Consider the following 21,570-nt stretch of genomic DNA (forward strand, 5'->3'; position numbering starts at 1 on the left):
AAACAACAAAAATAATTTGGAAAAAATTCATTATTTTCCATTATTTCTTTTCTCTAAATAATAACCATGGCAAAAAATGATATCAGCATTTGCGGCTTCATCACCTTTACCAATAAATTAACTTAAATAATACTAATGCTTTTTTTCATATCTGGAAAACATTTCATTTCAAAGAGGATATTTAGGAATAGAAATAACAATAATATTTGGTAAACTTCATATAAGATTTCTATACGCGATTACTACTAAAAATATCACATTATATGGGGATCAATACATGACTGATAATATAATGCATTATTATTTATCGTTACACATAATTAAACCTTTATTAACAAGGACTAAAATTTCTTTATTTTCTTTATTTTCCTTTATTTTCCTTTTTTAGTTTAACCAATTACACATGCAAGACAAAATAAAATTTTTTGTTTTAAAAAATTCGATTTTTTATTTTCTTTATTTTCCTTTTTAAAAGATAAAAAATACTATTAAACAAGCTTCAACCAATCACCCTTCTAAAGAACAAAGCTCGAATAAATTAATTGTTAAATTACGTCTTTATATTAAAGATGAAAGAAAGAAATGTTTGAAAGTTTTTTTCTAATTATTAAAGATAAACTACAAAGAATACCAAATTTATTGTTTGTAAAAATTAATTTCGTTTTGTTGATCGTTCAAGGGAACACAGGCCCCATTTAATAATATTGAAAAAAAATCAATATATAAATGGCTTTCCCACTTGTTCCAATTCAACTAATTCAGAAATCAAATAAAAATTTTTCAAAGAATAATTCTTTTAAATAAGAAATTAAAAATATCTAAACACAAACACAAAAAGATCTAAACGCTATAAAAATGAATTTGCGTCAAATCTTCTTTGCTCTCTTGATTGTACTTATGGCTACTATCGTAACAGCCTCTCCTTTGAATTTAGATCAATTAATTAAGAGGTAAATACAAATACAATATTAATACTTTTTAAAAATCAACGAAAGAAATCTATTAATTTATTAATTTAATCATTAAAGAAAAAATGCTCAAAAAGACGAAAGTCCATCGAAAGAAAAAGACGGCAAAGTCAAGGCTATGTTTACATCTCCTGGACATGGCTCGTTTCCTGATGGGGACGGACCGTAGTTTATTCATCATCATGTTTTGTATATTAGAAACTTTTTATCAAGCATTATTCATTCTCACTTATTTAGCATTATTCAAAGCATGATAATTTATCGCATTATTATAGATTATAGAATATTTTATATAAAAAAAAAAAATTTACATATATTGTTACTAGTCATAAAGTCCTAAATTATTAAATTATTAACCTCATCCTCCTTCAATTTCAATTTTTTTTCATTTCATTTCTTTTTTCTTTTAGAAATCATAAGTTTTTGAAAAACTTCGATATTGTTTTCTTTATAACTTGTACCAATTTCTTTTTTAAAAGAATTAAATAGAAATGTGCTTTACAAACTTTTATATTCACAAATAAGTGATCTTTTACCTTTCACAACTGGATAAGGATTTCATCATTTCGAAATTAAGTAATACCAAATTTAGTATGTAGTTTTGTGTAAATTTTAAATAATTGGACTAATATCTGTTCAGATTAACTCGGAATTACATCGCTAGTATCTGTTATATGATTACTTTATACCATGATTAAATATGTTGTGTACGGACACAAAAAAAATTAATCACGTGATTATTAATAATGACATCAATAACAACTCGACTTTTAATTTTTTTTCGAAAATTTTATATGCAAAATTATTTTCAATTTTTAAAAAGTTCTACCCGGCATAGTAATAATATAAAAAAATTTTTTTTAAGACCTAACAAAAACTGACCCGGCCGGACTATGAAAACCATTTTTACCACTTTGTGTCGCCTAATTACCGTTCTGATTTCTTCATTTATATTTATATTTAAATATTACTTACTGTTATTTCATAGCTCAATATCGAGCTCCTTACGAACGACCTCCACCAGGCAGTCCTCTTACCTATGGACAAACCTCGCGGGGCGACTATACTTCTGGTAGTACTTCCACACAACGTACAGCTTATATGGCTCCTAGACCACGGCAGGTTATGGTACACCTTTGGTATATCACCAATGGCAAAAATTGACAACTCTTTTCATTGGAGGGATATCACCGGGAGTAACTGATGATTGGATGGAAAAAAATCTCAAAGGTAGTGATCAATTATTTAATTTTTTTGGTGGGCAAATGAATGCTATATATCGAAGTTGGCGATGATTTTCCAATCGAAGGGATGGGGATTTTAATGTACACTATATTATCAAATTAAGAAAAAACTTTTATATAATTTTCTTACGACCTAAAACGCATATTATTTTGGATGCTAAAAACTTTTTCCCAGATAGCCTTCGAATTTATCTTAGTCTTGAAAGTTTTAATGCACTTATTGGGCGCATGAACATCTTCAGGTGTGATTTTATCAAATACTTTAGCTGACAATTTATTTTTGTTTTTTTTTTTATTTGCTTATCTGGCGATTGCAAAGACTTGTGGTACATTAAAATCTTGGAAACGAGTTAAAGACCAATCCGGAAATCCAAAGGTTTTTGAATTTGCGGAATATGCTGATGTTGATAGACAGTGTACTGCGTGCTTTGCATGTACTTGGTGGTGAAGGTTCGGGTGATGATAAAAAGTTAATAGTAAGCAATCAACTTCTTGATTACTTTTGATCCTAATTTTTCATCTACTAAATACCATTTTATCCACACATATTATAGGTTAGATGAAAATACAAGAAAATGATATATTGCTCAATATGAAGCTTCAAGGCTGGGAACGGTGGTCTGTATTAAACTATAGAAATAATTTTTTTCTTTTTTTTTAGCTATCATAATTGATGTCAATTATTGTTTTTCAGCATGATACAGAGTTAGATAAAAATGCGTTGTTGAAGACATGACTAAGTTACAGGATAAAACGATCTGTAAATTTGCAGCATGAAAATAAACTAGCTCATCGAACATCACCAGCTACAGAAATAAAAACAGAGCATGGAGAAAAGAATGATGACACAGATTTACTGATCTTCCTCTAGATCAAAAGGATCTTCGTTATTTACCGAGAAATAGCATTCTTCCGAGAACGTCTTTGCAGAAATTTTTTAAATTGAAACCAAATCTTGACCAAATCGCATGTTCATATTAAATTTAAAGCAAAGTTATGGCCAAAACTCAGTTTCGACTTAATTAAAATTCTTCAAGATGCAGTTACTGCATATTAAGACGATCGATAGTTTATTTTAATCGATCTCATTTCGAAGCCATAAATATATTAACAAAAAATTTTAAATTTATATTATCTAATTTTAAATTTATATTATCGAAATTTTAAATTTACATTATCAAAATTATAAATTATAGTTAAATTAATATTATCAAAATTTTAATAAATTAGTAAATTAGTAGTATCGAAATTAAATAAATTAATATTATGGATATTAACAATTTATTATCAAAATTTTAAAAATTTAATAAATTGATATTATGAAAATTGTAAAAATTAAATATAATTGTATTAAAGTACTATTTTCGAAACTCTAAATAATTAATATCTAATAATATAATAATACATATTTTGAATGTACATATCGTTTCTAAGATCATGACTGTTACAAATGTACACTATTAAGTTAAGTCCAAGCCACACTGGGGTCAATTTGGTTTGACTTGATGCTCCGAAGTCATTCAGTTCAGTTCGGCTTGAAAAAATAAGCCAATAGGGGTCAATGGGGTAATGGAGTCGATGAAACTAATATTATATTTCGATCTAATTTTTGTAATTTTCATAAAAGAAATTAAAAACGTAAGTACCATTTCAAAGAATTAATCCCTCTCCAGCTCCCCAGTTGGCTGTGCTCACCTAAAATAAAAGAAAAGATAATAATATCTTTTCTTTCAATAATAATATTACCTTCCATTCCCTTTACCTAAGGAGCCGGTACCTATAAAATAAGAAAGAAACATTAGTAACATTCTACTAACGTTTCCTAAATTTCTCTAATTTCAACCAACCCACCTTCCATGTTCAGAAATTGGAACTTCAGACGTCCAAAACTGGTATTCCAATAAATACGCGCCCTAAAAAATAAAAGAAAAAAAAATGCACACAAATAAATTAATCATTATATTCTCCTACTTCTAAATTCTAACCAACATACTTTTTATGTCTTAAATCCAAAGTTCACAAGTCCAAAAACTTGGTATTCGTGTCCTAAATAGTAAAGAAAAAGATAGTTAATATTTTTCTGTAAAAATTACAATACTCTCTTCTGACCATTATACTTTCCATAGTTCTCTAAATCTAAAAATAAAATGAACACAAGAATAGTTAAAAATAAAACTGAGTATATAGAATATATAGAAAATGTAAAAAACTTGGTCTAAAAAAAACATTACAAAAAAAAAATCTTTTTTTTTAATGTCTTTTTTAAAAAAAAAATGTATCAGTAATAACTTAGTCTGATCATTGAAGTACACAAAAAAATCCTGATATCTTTTTTTTTTAATAATAAATTGCCATTGACTCCATCAGTCCAATCAGCCTGCCAGTTCAACTTGGCTTTGTTCAACTTGAGCTTTCAAGTTGATGGGATCCGGTTTGGTTCAGCTTGACTTTGGCTTCAAGTTGAGCCACTATTCAAACTAATCAATGATAATAAAAGTAATAAAAGTAAAATATTAATCATTTCAATGATAAAATATCCCCATACAATCGCAAGTATCTAAATAATTCTCCTACGTCATTTGTATACCAGGAACTGAAAAATAGAAATCATGTCTATACTAGAAGCTATCATACTGGAGTGAGTGGAGTCTAAGACATCCACAACATATAAGCATCTTGTTGGGAAATAAAAAGAACAGCTAAAAAGGGTTATTCTGTTCATTATCTTCTTACTAGTGCTGAATGGGAAGGTGGGATGAAAGCAGTGCGCCAAAGTACTGGTCTATACTGGAGCCCAAGTGTTCAAAATAATTGTTCTAAAGGGTGAGCCAGTTCTAATACTACATCTATAAAAAATTTTTCAGAAAAATGAATGTATATCTGAGTTGTATCTTCAGATGCATTTCTTTCATTTTCTTCATTTGATATTTGTAAAGATACCTTTAATTTTGCTATGACGGTGTCTAAAATAAGTATGATGTGGATTAAATGAAGTTAACGATTTTGAAACATTTTAACAAGTAAAAAAAGTGTGTGAAAAATCAATTTATTTCGTATGATACTTGTAATATTTTAATTAAATCAATTACATAATATCATAATAAAAGAAAATAATTAAACTTTATTTGACTAATGCTTTTATATTAATTGAAAAAGTATACGAAAATAAGTGCTGTACATTGATTAAACTAGCTTATTATAGTATAAATTAATTAAATAGTCAGTAGAAATTAACTAACTTTTTATATTAAATTAAAAAAAAGCATACGAAAAAAAATATTGTATATTGAATTAAACTAACTAAATATAGACTAATTTAAATAAAATACGTACTGACATAATTTGATTAATTTTTATACTAAATTAAAAAAGTATAAAAAGTACTGCGTATTGAATTAAACTAACTAAATATAGTCTAAATTAACTAAAAATACATACTGACATAATTAGTTAATTTGTATATGATTAGCGAAAAAAAAAAATACTATTTAAGATCAATTTTTAAGTACATGATTAGCAAAAAAAATACTATTTTTAAAATTAAAAAAAAGTATGTGATTAGTGAAAAAAAAATACTATTTAAAAAATTAAAAAAAGTACATGATTAGCAAAAAAAAATATTATTTAATTTTTAATCAAGAGATATTTGACAAATAAAATAAAATAAATATTTTATTTACATAAATATTCAAATTAAAAATGCCTCAAACTCATGGACGTAGCAGTACTAGAAAAGATGAATCTTCTCACAAAAAATCCAAAACCAAATGTGGACGTGGACGAAATAATACATCTCAAGATGAACAATTTCAAACTGCTAACTGTGGACGTGGCTGTGGACATGGACGTTAAAAAAGTGACACATCTCTTACTAAAAAGAATCCACATCTTTTAAATAAAATTTTAGAAGATAGTGATTATGGTAAAGATTTAATGGAATAATCATTTTCTTGTCCTTTTAATTTGTTATCTCCAAATAAACAATATGTGTACTTCTATTCTTTTAGATGATCTTGATAGTGCATCAGTCCACGTCCAGAATCTAGGGCTTTGAATACATCAGCTTCTTTACGTGATATTCATAAAAATATGGATGAATTTGATAGTACATCAGCTTCATATCCAGAATCTTTACAAGAAATTAATAGGAATACAGATGATCTTGAAAATTCATTGGCTCCTTCATGTCCAAGATTTAGAAATTCAGATCTTTCAACTCCTTTACATGAAGTTCCAAGATCTAGGAATTCAGATATATCAACTCATTTATGTGAAGTTCATACTAAAAATACAGACGATCTTGAAAATTCATTGGCTCTTTTACATTCAAAATCTAGGAATTCGGATCTCTCAACTCCTTTACGTGAAGTTTCAAGATCTAGGAATTTGGATACATCAACTCCTTTACGTGAAGTTCATAGAAATACAGATGAACTTGATAGTGTATCAGCTCATTCGCGTCCAGAATCAAGAGATTTAAATACATCAGCTTCTTTATGTTTGATTAATACATTTGCTTCTCCTACACTTCCACCATGTTTTAATGACATGGATACGATCTTTCAGCTCACCACTTGGCTATGTGCGAATCCAAATGTTCTTCAATTTGCTAATAATAATGCTATATATTCATCAATGCAAACATCTCTCGCAAATGGGCAACAGTTCACACCATCAAATTTAGCAAATCCAACAGCATTACAATTGCAATCACCATTGCAAGAAGACAAAGTAAGAATTCTTTGATAGCATTAAGTAGAGCAAAATCTAAATTAATAGTCATTACAACCAATGAAATGCTTGATCCTGATGACATAGAAATATTTGCAAATAAAAAAATAAGTGAAGGATTAGAATTCCTTCATATGGTGAAAAACATGTACAAGATGTACATGATTTACAAGAAAAAGATCCCCGTTGTCGACAATAGTAAAAGAAAAAGGTGGAGGAAAGAAATAGCAATAAATATTAAAACATAATTATTTAACGTATACTTTTGTCATAAAACATACTGTATATTAAATTTGCATCATATCTTAAAAAATAAAACTATAACAGATAACGTTCACGGTTTTTTAATTTTAAACAAAATTTCATCTTAGTATTATTATCATAATATTTTTCAATTTTGAAATAAGATTTTCAGAATGATGATATCTGACTACCTGTCAATATTTTTTCGTATTCTGACAATTTATTACAATATTTAAAGGAAGACGTAAATAAAGAAAGGGCCTAAGAAGACCTAATAAAGAGAAGACCTAGACAGAGAGAAGATAGATCTAAAAAAGAAAAGAATATTATAAGGTTTAGTAGCGTACAACTATATATTAAAGCTTAAATTGTTGATAATTGTCAATATGAACCTATGTATGCATCTATTAGTTACACCTATTTTAAAGAACTTGACAAATTCTTCTAATAAAGACTATTTCATTTCGTAGTATGTCCAGTAAAAAATATTACGCAAATTCGCATATCATCTTTGGTGAGATAATCTGAATCGTTAATAAATACTCCACTGACATTAATCCTTTAGCATTATTTTATAATAAAAACTAGGCGTAACCCGTCGCATTGCGCCGGGGATGATACTTGCTCATCAAGTAAGAGAGTAATAATAACACACTTTTATTCCATTTGCCATGCAGTGTAAATAGGTCTAATTTTTACTATTATTATGATGGCATTAGTAGGAAATAAATGTAATAAATTACACAATTTGCATGATTATACAAATAACTAAGTATATGAAATATTATTATTAAATGAAAATTTTATTTATCACACGAAACAAATTTTGCAGTACTGTGAAAATTTACAAATTCATTACAAAAACGATTTTGTATAAGTTACAAAAAAAATCATTTTTTTTATCTTAAAAAATTCCATAATGGCATTAAAAAAAATTACATCCTCTAGAAAAAAAAATATCTCACTAATTAATATGAAAAAAAAATTCTCAGAAAAATTAATTATAATGATCTATTGTTAATGTTAGTTTATTATTGAGTTTGATAAAATAAAATAACATTATTATTAATAATAAAAATTGGGAAAAAAGGAAATTGCCGTGGAGCCGCAACATCGATCTGATCACCGATCCAAACCTAAATGGTGAATGAATGTATTTGGGAAAAAAAAAATTCGGCTTGAAAGAAAAAAAGCCAAACCGAAAAAGGAAAAGGGGAAAAAATTTTGGATTGGAAAAAAGCAACCGGAAAAAAACAAAATGAAAAAAAAATTTTGTGAGGAGGAATAAAGAGAAAAATCGGGTTGAAAAAAGAAATTGAAAAGGAAAGAGAAAAAATAAAAAAAATTCGAAAGAAAAAGAAAAAAAATTGGGGGAAAAGAAAAAGGATAAAGAAATAAATCGGTTTTAAAAAAAAATAAGTACTGAAAAAAATTCTGAAAAAAAGGACAATAATTTGGTCCAAAAAGACCGTTAATAATATGGTCTAAAAAAAAGATCGAATTAAAATTTTTAAAAAAAGAAAAAAAAGGGAAAGAAAAAGGTGTTTCGAAAGAGAAAAGGGGAAATTTGAAAAAAAAAGAACGAACCATTTGGTTAAAAAAATAAATAATTGATTAACCGGAATTGAACTAGATGTACAACATGACTTGCCGAACAAGCGGACACAAACACCATTTTTTTTAATAGATAGATTAATTAAGGAAAAATTTTATACATTGATACAAAAATTTTTATAAATATATTTTAATACGAATGATTCTAAACAAAGTCTTATCAAAAAATTTAGGTAAATAAAAGCAGAGATTGCAGTGTCAATGGAATTGTACTATTATGAATAACCTTTAAGAAAATAAAACGTGCAAATACTTACTAGCATGTGTCTATAACTAATTAGAAGGTACTAGATACTGTCCGGAATTTTAAAATTTTGCTCCAGTAGTCTTTATATTTATTTTATAATTGATCTATAAAACTGAAAAAGAGAAAATTGTTAACCTATGTACACTCAGTTAAGCAAGCATCGAGCATTATCATCTAACGACCAGAAGCCAACAATTAAGGATTAAAGGATAATATCCTCAGCATAGGGGTGTTCGGCGAAATTAATGATAAAAGGCATTCGAAAATAATGGTAAAAAACCCTATTTAATGCTGTAGGCCTCACCAGACATTATCATGTTTGTGTATTGACCTCAAAGTACTACCCGTGTATCCTATAATCAAAGACAACCAGGCATAAACACAACCAGAAGCCAACAATTATTAGGATTAAAGCACGTGGAGATAATATCCTCAGCATAGGGGTGTTCGGCGAAATTAATGGTAAAAGGCGTTTCGAAAATAATGGTAAACCCTATTTCTCCTCACTAAACGCTGTAGGCCTCACTGGATACTATCATGTTTGTGTATTGACCTCAGAGATACTATCCATGTATCCTATAATTGAAGACAACCAGACATGAACAGATAAAAATAACACGCTCACTTGTGAATTTAAGACCTCAGTTTCTTGTTCCACTTGATTTTCTATTCGGGTGAAAGATCTAATGAAATTTCATTACTTCTTTTTTTCACCAACTAATGACTACTAATGTTGGCTTGACCAGAAATGCTTAAGTACAAAGTGTACAAAAAGATTAGTGCACTCGTTAAGCAGGTAACCCTTACAGTCATCCAAAGTCTGACGATAAACATGAAATTACCTACCCTCTCTACCTGGAGATGATTTCGTAAGTTACTGTTACTGCGCCACACAAGAAAGCAAAGTAGTTGTTTATTCTTGACCGACTTTTGTTGTTCGTATGGGCCGTCCCGTCATCTTTTTTTTGTTAGAAGAGTTTAGAACTCGGAAACAACATTATTATTAGCTTTTTATTCATATTGGAGACATAGTGATAGGGTTTTAAGTTCATGTCTAAGTCTATAAACATATCATCATGTAAAAAACTTTGAAGCGTATTGTTAGGTATGTAACGCTTGAAAAATTTTTGATTTCGCAAAAATTTCTAATATATTTCTTTGTTGGTTTGTGTGTTTATTGGTAAGAAAATTTTATTGGTAAGAAAAAAAATTTTTGTAAGAAAAAAAAAAAAGGAAATAAGGTCATTTTATATGTTTAATAGCAATAGTATATTTTGTTTACAATGACTCATTACAGCACTACAGTTGATGTGATCAATCTATCTATATTTGTCAATAATTAATCATCGCGTCGACACGTCGCGTAACATTTTAAGAGTTTCATGTGCACTCTCATATTAAATATATACAATTTATTTAAATTTAAATAGTTATCTTTTATACAGGACAATAGGACATGTAGACATAACTAAAAAAAAAAAATTTATATTACGGTCACTTCTGTTGAACAAGTTAATTGTACTAATTACCGAAAATTTCTTCATTAAAAATCAATATCACGAAATGATCCAATTAGAATTCATCAAATTGTCGATATCTTCAAAGGTATTATAACGATATTATACAAATCATCTGTTTTAAAACTGTAAATTTTATTTAGCTTTTCTAAGTCTGGTTCTATTTTCCATCTGGTGACACAACTAGTGTCGGTAAGAAATTTCTCTGTCTGCCACTCTCTGCCCTGATGTCTCGCAGTATCTGAAGGACGTCTACTCCTAAAAAATACAGATGAAAGGGAAAAGCAGTTCGAGGCCGATAATGTGGGCTAGCAACAAAAATATATACGTATCAAGCAAAAAAATTATTCAAAATCATTTCCTTGCCCTGGCTCTGATTTGAACTACATAATATACAATAAGGAAGGTCAAGATGACTACATTATGATCAAGCTGTTATGACCTGTATGACAGAAAAATTAGAAAAATTGTGCAAGTAGTAATTGGCTGATCACTTCCGTGTAAGTCACATGACATTTATAAAAAAATTTCACTTTATATTTTAGATAATGTATTTCTCTGTGAAATAAAAACAAAATAAAAAATATAATTTATATTATGTACCTTGCATTATTATAGTAAGTAGATAAATATAATAAATATATGATTTTAAATTACCAACTTAACCAATTTGTCCATACCAAAACTAAAATATAATTATTTGTATTTGGATTTTGAGATATTCCATATATATCATTATTTGCTCCATCCCATGATTTTGTTAAATATTTTTTAGCCTAAATATAAAGCAAAGTGAGAAATATATTAATATTATTAATAGTATTAAGGATATTTATAAAAATGTCATACCTCATTTATTAGAGAGTCAACAGAATTTTGTGAATTATGTAAATAATTTAAAGCGACTGTTTTAGTTGAATCTCTTGTATATTTATAATTATTTTTTCTTAAAATAAATGGACCATTCTCCCATATTGCTGAATATACTGTTATAGAACCATTTTTTTTTATTTCATTAATTTCATAAAGTTGATTGTATGGTATCCATTCAAATACAATTTCATCAAAGTTACTTATTTTTAATTGTATTTCTTGAATGAAATCATCAATTTTTTTATTTCCACTCATCGATGTAAAATTCCTTTGAACCAAAATATAGTCAGATGTATCAGGATTTTGAGATATTCCATATATTCTAAGAACTGATATGCCAAATATACTTGTCAAAAGCTTTCTAACCTGAATTATTAATGGAAAGATAGATAAATTGAGTTAGAAAAAAAAAAAATTAAAATATTTGTAGAAATGACTTACTTCATTTGTTAGAATTTCAATGTAATTTTGTGAGTTATGTAAATATTTTAAAAAAACATTTATATTTGCTCTACTTTTATACATGCCATAATAATCATCAACTACTATTGGACCATCCTTATATATTGCTGAATATATTGATATAGGGCCATCTTTGCTTATTTCTTTAATTTTATTAAACTGATTATATGGTATCCATTCAAATACTAAATCTTCTTCTTCAATGACTTTTAATTCCATTTCCTGGATGAAGTCATCAATTTTTTCATTTCCGCTTGTCCATTCCATAACTAAGATATAATTATTTGTATATGGATTATGAGATATTCCGTATATATTACACATTGTTTTGTCAAGCATTTTTGTATAATATTTTTTAGCCTAAATATAAGACAAAGAGATAAATATACTATTAAAAGTATTAAGAATATTTAAAAATGTTATACCTCATTTATTAGAAAGTCAATAGAATTTTGTGAATTATGTAAATATTTCAAAGCAACTTTTTTATAGAAAGTATTTGTATATCCAGAATTATAATTATTGTAATAAATTGGACCATCATTCCATCTCGCTGAATATACTGTTATAGGGCCATTTTTGCCTGTTCTTCTAGTTTCTCTAAACTGACAGTATGGTATCCATTCAAACACCACATCATTTTTGTTATTGATTTTTAATTGCATTTCCTGAACAAAATCATCAATTTTTTCATTTCCACTTGCCCATGCCAGAACTAAAATATAATCATTTGTTTCTTGATTTTGAGATATTCCATATATATCACAAATTACTCTGTCAAGTATTTGTGTTGAATATTTTTTAGCCTAAATATAAGCAAAAGAGATAAATATATTATATTAAAAGTATTAAGAAAATTTATAGATATGTCATACCTCATTTATTAGAAAGTCAATAGAATTTTGTGAGTTATGTAAATATTTTAAAGCGACTACTTTATTCGGATATCTCACATATTGTTTATTGTAAATATTGCAACATAATGGACCATCCTTCCATATTGCTGAATATATTGTTATAGAACCATTTTTGCCTATTTCTTTAATTTTACCAAGTTGATTGAATGGTATCCATTCAAATGCAACATTACAATAATTATTCATTTTTAATTGCATTTTTTGAATGAAATCATCAATTTTTTCATTTCCACTGTTCCAATTTGCTAAGTTTATGGAATTACTTTGAACTAAAATATAATCATTTGTATCTGGATTTTGAGATATTCCATACAGTGCAAGACATGTCTTATAATTTATTGAATACTTTTTGGTCTAGATATAAATAATAAAATAATAAGTATACTAAATTAAAAAAAAAGTATTTAAATATTTCAATGTTTTACCTCATTTATTAGAAAATCAATGGAATCTTGTGAGTTTTGGAAGCATTTTAAAGCAACATTTTTACTTGAATCTCTTTTATAATCATTCCAATACTTCTTGTATAATGGACCATCCTTCCTTATTGCTGAATATATTATTATAGAACCATTTTTGTCTATCTCTTTAACTTCATCAAGTTGATTGTATGGTATCCATTCAAATACAATATCATAAATATTATTTACTTTTAATTGCATTTCTTGAATGAAATCATCAATTTTTTCATTTCCACTGTTCCAATTTGCTAAGTTTATGGAATTATCTTGAACTAAAATATAATCATTTGTATCTGGATTTTGAGATATTCCATATAATACAAGAAAATTATCATATTTTGTTGAATATTTTTTAGTCTAAATATAAACAAAGAAATAGTAAATATACTAAATTGAAAAAAAAGTATTTAAATACTTCAATATTTACCTCATTTACTAGAAAATTAATGGAATCCTGTGAGGTATGTAAGTATTTTAAGGCAACTTTTTTATTTGAACTCCTTACATATCTACGATACCAATATATTGGACCATCCTTCCATATTGCTGAATGAACTGTTGTAAGACCATTTTTGCTTGTTTCTTGAATTTTGTAAAACTGACTATATGGTATCCATTCAAATACTACATCATCTCTGTTAATGAATTTTAATTGCATTTCTTGGATGAAGTTATCAATTTTTTCATTTTTACTGGCCCAACATATAAGATTTGTTTCTAAATATTCCAGAATGTTAGATATCTCTAAAGGATTTTCTTGGGGAAACATTATATAAAGGCTCAAAAAAATTTTATTAATAATAAACTATTTTATGTAACTAGAATTCCAAAAAGAAAGTTTATATAACACAACTTAAATAAGCTTATGTAAGTATTACATAAGCTTAGTAATATTTTCAAAATGGATGAAATTGATGTCAATCATGTGATGGAAGAAATACATTGCTTATGTAATAATTATATATTTTGTTCATCATGTCTTGATCGCTAAAAATTAAGCACAATCATGCATAAAAACAGACATTTTGTGAAACCTTTTAATAGCCTTTCGTTACAACCTGGAATAACAATATAACCTATGAAGTATTGTTTCCGACATATTTTTTTGTTTAATCAACCTCTTACGTTAGTGAAATAATAGATAAAATAACAATAATTTTCTTTAGTTACAAAAAATAATGAGAGTTATTAGCTTTAATTTTTTTTACTTTAAAAAAATTGAAGCATAAAGTAATTATTCATCTATTTTGTTTCAAGTATTATAAAAATTTTTTAGAATTGCAATAAAATAATAATAATAGGCTGAAGGTATATGACTTTATGTAATCAAGTTACCTATACAAGCTTTACATTTATGTAACGATATATATAATAATATAATAATATAGTGATAATCTTCCTTTTTACGAAAATAAAGTCTGTGCAGTTGCACATTTTCTATCTTATGCTTTCTGATATGCACTATCTTTATTATTGTATCTGCTTATTTAAATTTTCCTTTTGATTATAACTTGGATTGCAATACATATTCTTGTAAATAATGACTCTCTAGTGGGAAAATGGTGTCTATTACGATTTATCACAACATAGTATTCTTTTAATATTCAATGAAAATTTCATAAGAGCAACCTCTTGCTCTAAAGGCGCAAGTAACAAGAAGCAGAGTATAGTGTTTTTATAATCATCTAAGCACTTCGCAAGGCTATACCAAAAGACACCCCATTTATCAAAGTTTGATGCCAAACCCTTGCAAGCCCATCAACTACAACTGGTGAAAATTTGTTATACGAAAAAATATTGTGACTTGCAAAATACATTTTTATAGTTTAATTTCATGATTTTTAGCATGCTACTCAATTTTACTCGTGAATTTATCAATTTCTATCCTGGCATATTTTCACGTGATATTAGTAAAAAATATTTATCACGCATTGCCACACCCTCTACTTTAAGTATTCTGGGGATTATTATCGTGATGGAAGATACGAAAGAAAAGTTTCACCCATGAGCCCAAGGTATATGCTTAAGAAATACTCAAGGATCATGTGAACCGTCATCTGAAATGCGCAGTATGATAATTCCTGAGCCAATTTTTAGCCACTTTCTGGAAATGAGTATACAAGGCCAGCCGTCATCTGACGCACTTCAACTGTCAGCAGGCATAAATCGACAGTTGACGCACGACATATGTAACATCTAATGATTGCATCACATGATATAAATTTATACTGATCAACAAAAATTTTCGTTACACAATAATGCAGATGCAGTATTCATCCGAAAAACCCCGACTTTCATTACACAATAGGTCAGCAGATCAGTTGATTAAGTTCATAAATAGGCAAAAAAATTTTTTTTTTTTTTTGAAATAATAAAATGGCGTGTCAACTTCCAGCTGATTGTTTAAATGATATTTTTGAATATTTAGAGGAAGATAAATTCGCTCTACATTCATGTCTATTAGTTAATCATCTTTGGTGTGAAATTTCTGTTAGAATTTTGTGGAGGAATATTTGGGATTTTAATCGTCAACAATGTTCATTAAAGGTGGCATCATCAATTCTTAGTACATTAATTGCTTGTCTTCCCAATGAGTCAAAAAGGCTCCTATATGATAATGATATTTTCATTTCAACTCCTACTTCAAAACCATTATTGTTTAATTATGCAGCATTTTGCAAAGTCATTTCAATTTATGAGTTTAATAGGATGATTGATAGTGTTTTCAAAGATGAACAATCTACTAATTTAAATGATATAAATAATTTAGTTACAAATCAAATTATCAAAATGTTTGCAAACCAAATTTCTTCTTTGAAAAAATTGACCTATCACCATAATCATTATTATTACCTTAATATTTCTTTTCCATATTTTCCTGGTGCGAGAGATCTTTCAGAATTATGTTGTAGTTCAAAACTTCCTTCTAATTTTTTTTACCAATTGTCTCAAATATGCCATAATTTACAATCAATTTCTATATCATTTGATGATGATGTTTCAAATGAATTAAAAGAATTAATTTCTTCACAGAATAATTTAAAAAAATTATCTTTATCAGCTTTTGAGATAAGTTGGGCAAATATTATACCTGCTCTAACAAAACATTCTCATACAATAACAAAATTACAACTTTATGGTGGTAATGAAGAATTACCACTTTCATTTCTCAGTTTATTCTTAAATTTACAAGAATTTATATTTTCATTCTTTCATGGAACAGAATTTGAAGATTTTAGAATGTTACAATATCCAAAATTACAAGTTTTAAAAATTCCTTATCAATGTCCAAGACCTCAGTATATGATGAAATTTTTAGAAAATAATGGAAAAAACCTTAAAAAGTTTTATACAGATGAAAATAACAAAGATTTAAGTTTATCTATTGCTAAATTTTGTCCAAACCTTAAAAGTCTTTTCGTAATACTTAATAACGGTGAAATTGATATATTAAAAACTATATTTATTAGTTGTCAATACTTAGAAAGTATTAAAATTTGGTGTGATAAAGGTAATTTTGGTGAATTTTTATCTGAAAAGGAGGTATTAGAAACTGTTGCAAAATATTCACCAAATAATTTTTGTGAATTAAAAATATACAATTGTTCAAATTCAGATGTATTTCCAGGTGATTTGGAATCATTTTTTATAAGCTGGGGAGAAAGAACACCAAAAAAATTGCTTTCATTAATAATTCTTGTGGATGATGCAGATTATTATTATGATTATATTAGTTCGGAAACTTTAGAAATAATAGGAAAATATGAAGATTTAGGTACTATTAAATTTTTGACTAAAAGTAATATTAATGAAGAAAAAGAGGAAGAAGATAACTATTATTATCATTAATTAAGACTTTAATAATAATTATATTTATTATTATTTTAGATGATGGAGATTTGAATAAGAAAATCTTAAAATCTTGAAATTAATGTTTTTTTTTATTATAAAACTAGGCGTAACCGTCATGCTGCGCCGGGGATGAGAGTAATAAACACACTTATATTTTATTGTGAATAGGTCTAGTTTTTTACTATTATTATGATGGTATTAGTAGGAAATAAATATAATAAATTACACAATTTATATGATTATACAAATAATAATGGATTGTGTGCAAGTGTTATACAGTGTATGAAATATTATTATTAAATGCAAATTTTTTTTAACACGAAACAAATGTTGCAGTACTGTGAAATTTATGATTTATTTACTATACATTTACAAAGATAATTTTGTATAAGTAGTTTATTGTTATATTGTTACAAAAAAATTTTTTTTTTTTTATCTTAAAAAAATTTCATTGTAGCATTAAAAAAATCACATCTGCTGCTGAAAAAAATACATATATATTGTTATTATATCTCAAAGAAATTAAAATTATATTGATTATTCTATATACTAAAAAAATCTCAATTCTACAACAGCCCCAGTTGTATTTCTTTTTTTATATTTGTTAATTCTAATGCCTGAAGTTTTACTTCCCTTTCTTTGATTGAAATTCACGTTCTTTGAATGTAAGAATTTTTTCTTTTTTTGCCAAATCATCTTCATATTCTTCACCCGTATCATTATGTTTTCATTTATTTTTTGGATAGATTCTAGAATTTCTGGACTTTCACATATTACATTGGGCAACTTTGGTATGTTCCTTATTAATTTTTTAAAAAAAATGATGGTTAATATCAATTAAGTATAAGTAACTTAATGAAGGAAGTTAAAGTTCTGTTTGAAGTAAGGCAAGTAATCAGAATCAGACATAGGTGTTATTGTATGTTAAATGATATAAACACTGATTATTTATTAACATGACGCATTTATGAAAAAATGGAATCCTCTTTTTATTTTATATAATTACTATGTAGACTTTTTTTTTTCTTTTCCTTTTTTAAAATCTGAAAAGGCAGTATTTATATTATTTTTCTATGAATCTTTATAATCACTCATATCAAATTTCTTACATCAAATATTAGATAATCATGATGTTTTATACATGTGTAAAAAAAGAGATGATATCATTACAGACCAAACGCCAATTTAATTCTTTTATTGATGTAATCACTCATATCAATGTTTCTCTATTTTCTATGATTGCATGATAATACAACTAAATAAGTAATTTATACCTGCGAATTTTTTTTTACTGATATTTTCAGTGAATTGTAATTGAAGTCAATAAAGTCAACTCAGACCAATGGCCAATAAATGATCAAATGATGGAGTTTCAAATAAATACGTTCCAAAGCTCAAGGTCATCAGCTTCTACAGTCTATACCATAGAAAGTTTATTTTCTTATCGCTTCTATAGTATCTTTGAGGCTCCCTACCAGCTCTTCCTGTCAATATGAATATCCCATCAGTTAATCCTTTGGCGTCCTTAGCCGCTTCTAGTTTAGCTTGAGCTTGATTTATAAGACGATCATATAATTCCAGCCAGAATTACAATCCTGGTGCGAAGCAACAGTGCAGTTATTAATTAGTAATTTAGCAACAAATACAGAGGTTACGTTAAGTTCGTTAACGCATATAGAAGATGAGAGCGATTTTACATTGTATGATTACAGCTTTGATTTTAGTAAGGTAATAGTGTTATAGTAATATTGACGGAAAAATCTATCATAGAATTTTTTAACAAGTCTAGTAATAGAAAACGTATTGATAATAAGTATTACACGAAATTATTATTTATTGAATATTGGTTAGAGAGAGTAATGAATATAATCAGGAAAACGTTAATTGAAATTGAAATTGACAAATAACAAGATGATCTCTCAAATGAGATGAGAAGGATAAATGTGAGTTTTATGCAATTTTTACATGAAAATTCAAGAATTTTAAACGGGAAAACTAAAGTATGGGAATTAATTCGTGGGATTTTAATACGAATTTGTACAAATCACCTGTTAAATAGGATAGTTATTGAAATAGAAAAAGAGAATAATATAAAAAACAGAGATAAGAGGAAACAAAATGACAGTAGTGAAGGAAGTATAGATATAGACAACGATAAAATAGAAAAAGGATAAAAATTATAATAATTACAAAAGAAAAATTAATAGTAAAATAATAAAAAAAATCAGTAATGCTCGATAAAATGATGAATATAATAGTATATGTATATGTATTTCTTTTATTTAATTATATAATATATATTGTATATACTGTATAAATTTTAATTAATTAAGAGATGCGCTACTAATAAAAAATATATATATATATGATATGAGAAAAGAATTATTTGTAACAATTACCAGACATTTGCCATTTAGAACTTCTGTATAAATAGCTAAATTATAAGAAATTTCTATAACAAACAATTTGAAAATCGAGTACAACTACATAAAAGTTTCGATCCCAAATTTTTCTCGCTAGTCATCTCGCTCTTCGTGCCAACATTCACGTGACTTTTTAATGATAATTATTCTACATATCAGATATAATTGAATAAAAATTTTAATTTCTTTGTAAATAGCGGGCGAGATGACTCTCTGGTTCGCCGGGAGAGGTTAGGTGGTACCTTATATATTTAGTACAGTCTTTTTCTTTGGATAGAATTAGCATCTATTTTTTTTGTATACCCTTCAGTTCTACGTCCATATACGAAAACAGGACCAGGAAAAAAATACCAAAAAGAATTCCTGATTACGAAAATGATGACTAATAACTCTGGAGCATAAATTTACTACGGAAAATCAGTGATCTATGTCTAAGTTCTAACCCTCGTATTTAATCATTTTAAGTATAAGATCATAAAAGGAACTTTTTTTTTATTACAAAAAATATATTTTTGTTTAACCTACAAATAAGTGGTTATATGGTAAAATATAACTATAAATATATACATTAAAACATACAGTGGTATATAGATAATAGGTTAATAGGAATAAGATTTGTTATATGTTAAAGCTAATAACCAAAAATCTTACAACATACAAATCCTTACTGCAAAGTAAAAGCTAAATAATGGAAATGTAATCTAAAAATAAATAATAAAATAGGTTAGAAGACTCGAGTACTCTAAGTAAGCTTTGTAGAAAAGACAGATTCAAGCCCCCATGCCTACTATTAACTGACATTAACGATATATCGTGAGTGATCAAACTCGTGCAGAGGTACTGTCACATTAATAATAAGACATGAGACCCACCACCAAAGGGAAGGGCCCCACATACAGAAGTCTGCGACATAGCTTGAGAATATTATTTTCTCATTTAAGGTAACCAGACTACTAGAAGAGGAGGATAACCGAAGCACTCTAGGTGCACAAATCCCTTATACATCCCAGCTTAGTCATTTCCACTTACCAGAATAATAAATATTCAAGTTTGATGTTCATTTTGAACTTTTCTCTTCAAGACTTTGACCTAAAGGTTGCTTAGGAGTAAGGCTCATATTTTTTTTGATAATATTTGTTTCTAAATAGGGAGTTAATATCTTGACTAGGAGCTGAAAGACTTAAAATGTTTTTATGTTTGTACGTTATAGTAAATATCTAAAGTTTAAGAAAAAGAAGGAATGTTTATAATAAAAAAAAAAATTTACGCGTTATAATAAATATCTAAAGAAAAAGAAAAAATGGTTATAATAAAAAAAAATTTTAAGAAAAGAAGGAATGTTTATAATAAAAAAAAATTTTACGCGTTATAAATTTTTACGCGTTATACAAATTCCTGTGTAACGGTAACGTTTAGATTGACCTGTATAAATGAAAATGAATTGTGTAATGGGATGGGGGAACCTACTTTCATTTTCACTGCTAATACAAGTTCCGGTTAAAAATTTATTTTTTGCTAATTAACGGAAAATTTGTCTTATTAATCATATTTTATTTTCAATAAAATGAGTTTTTTTTCAGTTCATATAAACCAGGAAATTTTTTATTTTTTTTTAAAAAAAAATATACGTTCGTACAGACAATTTTTTTCTAAAATTTAAAATTTCTTTTTCTTTGATTTTCAAACAAAAAATATCGACCTTGATTGGTTTCTTAAACCAAATATTTTTAATTTTTCCTTTTTTAATAAGCTGAAAATTTTTTTTTATTATTCTCTTTTTTATTCACTTATTAATTATAACTTTTTCAAACTTTTATTCTCAAGATAATTAATAATACTTAAAAAGATGCACACAGTAAATTATATTTAATAAAACATCTAATTTGTTAAGTACGAAAAAGTTCCCGAGCATGTAATAATTTTTTTTTTTTAGCAAGTGTAATGGAAGATAAGATATAAGTTTAGGAACTTCTTACATATTCAGTATATTATAGTACGAAAGGTTCAAATTTTGCAGT

General features: G+C 26.9%; 5 protein-coding genes across 5 annotated transcripts; 4 read left to right on the forward strand and 1 right to left on the reverse strand.

The window, feature by feature from the left end:
- Positions 1 to 751: 751 nt before the first annotated feature.
- OCT59_027554 (uncharacterized protein) lies at positions 752 to 1,478 on the forward strand. Its single transcript, XM_025326147.2, has 2 exons — positions 752 to 950; positions 1,029 to 1,478. The coding sequence occupies exons 1-2, from the start codon at positions 856 to 858 to the stop codon at positions 1,135 to 1,137; spliced, it is 204 nt and encodes a 67-aa protein (XP_025177596.2). The 5' UTR covers positions 752 to 855; the 3' UTR covers positions 1,138 to 1,478.
- Positions 1,479 to 1,762: 284 nt separating this feature from the next.
- Positions 1,763 to 2,132, forward strand: OCT59_027555 (uncharacterized protein; the record flags this gene model as incomplete). The annotated part of the gene is made up of 2 exons (XM_066137066.1): positions 1,763 to 1,805; positions 1,957 to 2,132. 2 exons carry the CDS (start codon positions 1,763 to 1,765, stop codon positions 2,130 to 2,132), a joined length of 219 nt encoding a protein of 72 aa, XP_065993490.1.
- A 4,169-nt stretch (positions 2,133 to 6,301) lies between these two features.
- Positions 6,302 to 6,958, forward strand: OCT59_027556 (uncharacterized protein; the record flags this gene model as incomplete). Its single annotated transcript, XM_066137067.1, has 1 exon — positions 6,302 to 6,958. The coding sequence occupies one exon, from the start codon at positions 6,302 to 6,304 to the stop codon at positions 6,956 to 6,958; it is 657 nt and encodes a 218-aa protein (XP_065993491.1).
- A 3,671-nt stretch (positions 6,959 to 10,629) lies between these two features.
- On the reverse strand, positions 10,630 to 13,935 carry OCT59_027557 (uncharacterized protein; the record flags this gene model as incomplete). Its single annotated transcript, XM_066137068.1, has 8 exons — positions 10,630 to 10,822; positions 11,222 to 11,340; positions 11,414 to 11,803; positions 11,879 to 12,259; positions 12,325 to 12,705; positions 12,775 to 13,170; positions 13,242 to 13,634; positions 13,705 to 13,935. The coding sequence occupies 8 exons, from the start codon at positions 13,933 to 13,935 to the stop codon at positions 10,630 to 10,632; spliced, it is 2,484 nt and encodes an 827-aa protein (XP_065993492.1).
- A 1,718-nt stretch (positions 13,936 to 15,653) lies between these two features.
- On the forward strand, positions 15,654 to 17,681 carry OCT59_027558 (uncharacterized protein; the record flags this gene model as incomplete). The annotated part of the gene is made up of 1 exon (XM_066137069.1): positions 15,654 to 17,681. The coding sequence occupies one exon, from the start codon at positions 15,654 to 15,656 to the stop codon at positions 17,124 to 17,126; it is 1,473 nt and encodes a 490-aa protein (XP_065993493.1). The 3' UTR covers positions 17,127 to 17,681.
- Positions 17,682 to 21,570: the final 3,889 nt, after the last annotated feature.

This window comes from Rhizophagus irregularis, chromosome 7 (genome assembly GCF_026210795.1).
Source record: "Rhizophagus irregularis chromosome 7, complete sequence".
Lineage (NCBI taxonomy): Eukaryota > Fungi > Glomeromycota > Glomeromycetes > Glomerales > Glomeraceae > Rhizophagus > Rhizophagus irregularis.